The sequence below is a fragment of the Elgaria multicarinata genome, chromosome 7, assembly GCF_023053635.1.
Source record: "Elgaria multicarinata webbii isolate HBS135686 ecotype San Diego chromosome 7, rElgMul1.1.pri, whole genome shotgun sequence".
Taxonomy (NCBI): Eukaryota; Metazoa; Chordata; class Lepidosauria; order Squamata; family Anguidae; genus Elgaria; species Elgaria multicarinata.
The window spans coordinates 107,167,569-107,174,032 of record NC_086177.1 but is presented as its reverse complement, the minus strand read 5'-3'; the positions used below and the strand labels follow the sequence as shown (position 1 = coordinate 107,174,032).

Genomic DNA, 6,464 nt, shown 5'->3' with positions numbered 1-6,464 from the left:
CAGGCCAGTCCCTGTTAGTAAATGGGCTGCCCTGTTTTGTACCAGCTGAAGCTTCCAGACCGTTTTCAAAGGCAGCCCCATGTATAACACATTGCAGTAATCTAAACGAGAGGTTATCAGAGCATGGATAACTGTAGCTAGGCTATCTCTGTCCAGATAAGGGCGTAGTTGGTATATCAACCTAAGCTGATAAAAGGTGCTCTTTGCCACTGAGTTCACCTGTGCCTCAAGTGACAGTTCTGGATCGAAGAGCACCCCCAAACTACGGACCCAATCCTTTAGGGAGAGTGCAACCCCATCCAGGACAGGGCAAACATCACCTCGCCGGACAGATGAACCACCCACTAACAGTACCTCCGTCTTGTTTGGATTGAGTCTTAGTTTGATAGCCCTCATCCAGTCCATTACCATGCCCAGGCACTGGTTCAGAACAGTCACTGCCTCACCTGGGTTTGATGAAAAGGAAAGGTAGAGCTGGGTATCATCTGCATATTGATGACACCTCAGTCCACATCTCCGGATAACCTCCCCCAGCAGCTTCATGTATATGTTAAACAGCATAGGTGATAAGATAGAGCCCTGTGGAACCCCATAGCTTAGGAGCCATGGCACAGAGCAATAATCCCCCAGCACCACCTCCTGGCATCGGCCATCCAAGTTGGAGCGGAACCATTGCAACACAGTACCTCCAACTCCCAGCTCAGGCAACCTATCCAGAAGGATACCATGGTCGATGGTATCGAAGGCCGCTGAGAGGTCCAGGAGAACCAACAGGGTCGCACTCCCCCTGTCTCTCTCCCGACAGAGGTCATCCCACAGGGCGTACAAGTCCTGCAAGTGTACACCATGAGATGTGGCTCAATAATTTGCCTCCACCTTGTGGGTGTCTGTGTATGCTTGGTTCTTCTGTTCTTAGACTCATGCATTCATATCAGCAAACTTTGGCCTTGCACTTGTTCTGTGAAGCTTCAGCTGCATTTTCCCATGCTTCAAAGTCAGTTCCTCAAAGTCTTAATTAGAGGTATTATAATGCCATAACAACAGTTACCATAGAATCAGAACTAAAAAGTCTTCTTCCTTAGATTTCTAGAATAGAAGTCTGAGGTTTTCTTAAATATGACTCTGGTGCCAGCATAGATCAAGAGAATGGTACCCCCCCTTCTTAATGAGTATTTGGGGAAGGGAGGTTCCCTCTAAAGTATTAGCAGAAATATTAGCTTTAAACACAATCAGGAAAACACGGTATTAGAAATGCTTCATCAGTTTATAGCTTGGCCAACAAGTCTTGAAGCATTGAGCTTTCAGAAATAAACAGAAATGGGTTTAATCTGGAGGTCCCTCTCCCTCCCTGTGGTCTTGTTCATCAAAAAAAACCCTCTGGAGTCTATCTCTCAGAGATACCCTAGACTGAACCTTTTTTCCTCTCCCAGCAAAGAAATAAAGCATTGGGTTGATACTGCTGTTTAGACAAGCACAGAGACATACAATGTTTTCAAAAGTCAAAACCAGGCGAAACCGGGATATCAGCATAACCAAAACCGATACTTGCACGGAATGGGACATTTTAAAGGGATTAGTGCCATTTAAGACGTGATAATAAACAAAAACAGTATAGATCGCTGGTGGAATACCAAAGATTAGGCAAAATAACAGTGCAAGCAGAATTACCGTTAAAGTCTTTGTCCTCTTTTGCTTTTTTTGTGTAAAGCAGATTTTAACAAATAAAGTCAGAGTAGAGGTGGCCATCAGTGGATAACAGATCAGAATGGTCACAATAGCATGTACCAGTGGGTCACAGCCAGCAGCAATAACAATTATGTGAATTCCACATAGAATCAAAGAGAGGACCCATATCAGAGCACACACAATGGTGGATAACTTTGGTGGCCGATGGCATTGATGCCAAATTGGGAACCAGACAGCCACACACCTCTCAATACTGATTGCTGTCAGTAGAAGTTGGCTAGTGTTGTACATGAAGAAGAAGATTATGCCAAAAGCAACCATCACAATCAAATTAAGGGACTCCTGGTGAGCTATTAGAATCACATCTATTGCTCTTAGCATTAGGGCGATGAGGACTGCAAAGTCAGCGACAGCCAAGTTCAGGATATAGATGGTAAAAGAATTCCTTTTCATATGGAAGCCAAGAAGCCGGATGACTGTTCCATTCCCCAGAAGTCCAAACAAGGATATCATAAGAAGGAAGCTGGAAATGATAACATCTTCATGCGTAAAAACATTTGGGATCTCAGTCAGATTGTATGTATTTAAAAAATTCTGTTCAGAATCCTCGAAGGAATAAGATGTGGCATCATTGCCCATTGTGCTAGTAAGGCCTGAACAATTCAGCCTTTTCAAATTCTGATCTGAAATGATTTGAAATGCACCTCTTGGATTAGTATAGCGTTCAGCACTGAGTTATTCCCTGGATTTTATACTTCTCGAATGTTTTGACGTATTTCTTGGTTCACAAACGTATCAATATATATTTTCAAATGCAATTGTTTTGAGAGAATGTATATTTTAAAGCATTATTTAAAGTCACTGTTCCCTATGATGTTTTTGGAACAAGAAACTTGCAGATTAATGCAGAAAATGAATGGAACAGAATTATGGGTGAACACATGAAAGCGACACAGCCTGCATTTATCCAGGCCTACTTCATCTTCAGTCTCTTCCCTGGCGATTGTATCCTCTTCTTGTAGAGATCTTCCTGGTAAGAGATAGACAAGATATACATGCATTCAGTTCCTGTTATAAAACTAGAGTGATGCCACCCAAATTTTCATGTATTTATGCTATTTCTGCTTTTTTAAAAAAATCCTCACGTTATTAGTGGAGATAGGACTGTTACAACAGATAAGATTAAATGTGGGCTTGCTATCAACTGAGACAGAAGGGGGAGTGGAGAGATATTCAGAACTGGACTGTTCTTTTTGAGCACCAGCAGTGCAGTGAAGAGGTTCTGATGGTCAAGAGAAAACAGGGAACAGGAACAAAACACAGACGTACTAACATAATTAATATTCCAAGCAAACAACTCTGTTACCAAGAGCTGGAAAGGAAGGGGGGGTTGTTGACAGTTTCAACCAAACAATTGCCTTCACTCATTCTCCAAAATTTTGCTGGGAAAATTATATTTTATGCCTTTAAATGATTTCTCTTCCATGCCAGCTATTTCATTTAAAGGAAGATTTCTACTCATTCCAGCACATTCCACAGCCCCTCTGTTTCTGTGTGATGCATATCCATGCATATACGCATATATAACTTCTGATATATTGCAAAAGATTTTAATACAACTGGAACAATTCCTGGGCTTTCCAGAAAGTGAATCCTCTGATGTCTCTTAATGTAGGGTGACCATATGAAAAGGAGGACAGAGCTCCTGTATCTTTAATAGTTGCATAGAAAAGGGAATTTCAGCACGTCTCATTTGTATGCATGCAGCATCTGGTGAAATTTACTCTTCATCACAACAGTTAAATCTACACTAGCTATACTAGAATGACCAGATACAAAAGAGGGCAGGGCTCCTGCAGCTTTAACTGTTGTGATGAAGAGGGAACCCCATTGTAACTGGCCTGGGTCAACAGTTGTCACATGTCCATCTTTTGGCACAAACGTATTGTGGCAAACTGATATAAAACACCAGAAACAGAGAGCATTTTATTGGTAGCAAAATTAGGTTTCATAGATGAGCTTCTTAGATCTCACAGCAAAAACATAATGTTTGCACCTCTCCAGAAATCATACAGCCGATGGTAATTAACAATAGACCACACCTCTAGTTATAGTCTAGCATAGAATGAGGGATCCAAGCTGTTTCAGTTTTTGTTAACATCTTGAAGATTTCTGGATGTGAAGGCTCCTGGGCAATCTCATTGTTATCTAGCTTAAGCTCTTAGCATATTTAAGTTTGTTGGTTCTGTACACAGAGGAAATTTGTCCTTTTTTAAGCTTCTTTTTAAATAATAATTTTCCCTTTGTAAATTTGCTTTCAGGATTAATAAAGTTCCTTGCTAGTCTAGTCACATAATCAAGAATTATGTGAATGGTAAGTCTAATACCTCTCTCTGAAGTATTAGCAGAACTATTAGCTTTGACAGCAATCAGAAGCCAGGTTGTCAAAAAGAAAATCTGACCCTGAATGGACTTCTGTTCCTTCTCCTTTCTATAAGAGCTCCTTCAGCTTCTTGAAAATGCTTTCTCTTGGTCGTCCTCCTGATTTATCCCACAAGCCAACAGACCATGATGGTGCTTGGTACCCTAAAGATCTGGGGCTTCACAAATGCACATCCTTGCAGTTGACTCATTGAATTCAATGGGACTTCATGCTTCAGATGGTGCAAGTGTCCGTTTCTTCAAAAAACATCCAAATTTCCAAGTCAAGAGTGAGAACTACCAAGAGAAAGGCACTCATCCAATCAGCGATATCTACTAATTGTGTATCACAGTGGTTGTTATCTACCTTGTTGTTTATTATGTACTAGCATATGCCAAAAAGAATAGTTTCTTAATCCAAGGAATACAAAATATGAAATATCAAAAGGGGAAGGCCGGAATAATGAACTATAGAGAGAGGCAAGTGTAGGAAGGGGTAAATCTCAACAAATGTATTTAAGGTGCCATCCTATACATTATTATTATTATTATTATTATTATTATTATTATTATCATTATTATTATCTATACTGCCCCATAGCTGAAGCTATCTGGGCAGTTTACAAAAGATTATTAGCATGATGATAAAGTGTCTGGACTTTACAGTAAAAGTAGATATTGAGGAGAAATCATGCAGAGAATATCCTAACTTCTTCCATTCCTTACCTTTGATCAAATTGGCTTGAGATGTTTCATTTCACAATTTCAGGGTCTCAATAGCTCCATAGACTTTAAATGCTCTTTCCCATCCAGCAGCGATCTCTCCACCTGGGCCAGAGGGATGCTATTTATTGGTTCAGCAGGGGTGGGGCACACACTCCATAGCATGATGAAATTTCCTGTTAATCCATTAGCTGATATCCCATTAGCCATGGGCAGGGTTTCATTACTCCCCCTGCCTACTTCGGCAACCCTTCCAGTGAGGGGGAAATTGCTTCTGACACTCCCAATACACTTTGTACATCTTACAGGTATTTCCACGGCATCATCTTTCAGTCTGATGTAGCTTGAAAGATGTGAATCTGAGACTTGGATTTCATTCTCCATGTGAAGAATTGGCCTGAGTAGCCCTGATGACAGGTGCGCTAAGTTGCAGATATTACCAGGCAAGTCTGGCTGTAGTTGAGAAATAGTAGTAGCTCCCCCTCACTGCATTCCTCTGTGAAACAAGGAATGGTCATAAGAACATAAGAAGAGCCCTGCTGGATCAGACCAAGGCCTTAGCTAGACCTAAGGTTTATCCCAGGATCGTCCCGGGGTCATCCCTGTGCATCTAAATGACACACAGGGGATCCCGGGAACAGGCAGGGACGACCCCGGGACAATCCTGGGATAAACCGTAGGTCTAGCTAAGGCCCAAGAATCCACCTACTTTCCCCTTTGTAAATTTGCTTTCAGGATTAATAAAGTTCCTTGCTAGTCCTAGAATTGCATATCTGCAGGGGAGCCTCAGAGCTCATCTACACCAAGCAGGATATTCCACCATGAAAGCAGTGCATAAAAGGCAGGAGCCACACTACTGCTTAGTAGTATTGAAGTGCACTGCAGGATCTACACTACTGTTTTATAGCAGTAATGAAGTGCACTGATGACTGTTGGGGCCCATGACACATCTGCACCAAGCAGGATATAACACTCTTAAAGTGGTATGGAAGCGGTAGTATGTGTCAATTTATTTATTATTTATTTATTGCACTTATATACCGCTCCCATAGGCAGGGCTCTCTGGGCGGTTTACAGAAATGGGCCCCAACAGTAGTCAGTGCACTTCAGTACCACTATAAAGCAGTAGTGTAGATCCTGCAGTGCAGTTCAATACCGCTATAAAGCAGTCGTGTGGCACCTGCCTTTTATATACCGCTTTCATACCGCTTTCATAGCGGAATATGTTTCAACCAAACAATTGCCTTCACTCGTTCTCCAAAATTTTGCTGGGAAAATAGTAACAGAGAAGAGTGGTAACTCATCACACCAGTGTTCTCTTTAAGTCATTTTTAATGCAGGGATTGGGCACCAGCAGATAAACTTGGGCCATAGCTAGACCTAAGGTTTATCCCTGGATCGTCCAGGGGTCAAACCTGTTCACCTAGGTGACACACAGAGGATCCAGTGCTCAAGCAGGGGTGAACCCTGGATGATCCCAGGATAAACCTTAGGTCTAGCTGTGGCCTTGGTCTCGTTTCATTTCAGAACCTACTCTAGATGGGTTCTAAACATGCTGTAGGTAACTACATTAAGTCTGAACAGGCAAATATTACCACAGACAAAATTGTAAATTGAAATCTATGCAATGATTT

At 41.7% G+C, this 6,464-nt stretch overlaps 1 protein-coding gene across 1 annotated transcript; it reads right to left on the bottom strand.

Annotated features, from left to right (window-relative positions):
* Nucleotides 1–1,323: 1,323 nt before the first annotated feature.
* LOC134401980 (proto-oncogene Mas-like) lies at nt 1,324–2,325 on the bottom strand. The gene is made up of 2 exons (XM_063131342.1): nt 1,590–2,325; nt 1,324–1,517 (listed from the first exon to the last, which is right to left on the bottom strand). Exons 1-2 carry the CDS (start codon nt 2,323–2,325, stop codon nt 1,324–1,326), a joined length of 930 nt encoding a protein of 309 aa, XP_062987412.1.
* Nucleotides 2,326–6,464: the final 4,139 nt, after the last annotated feature.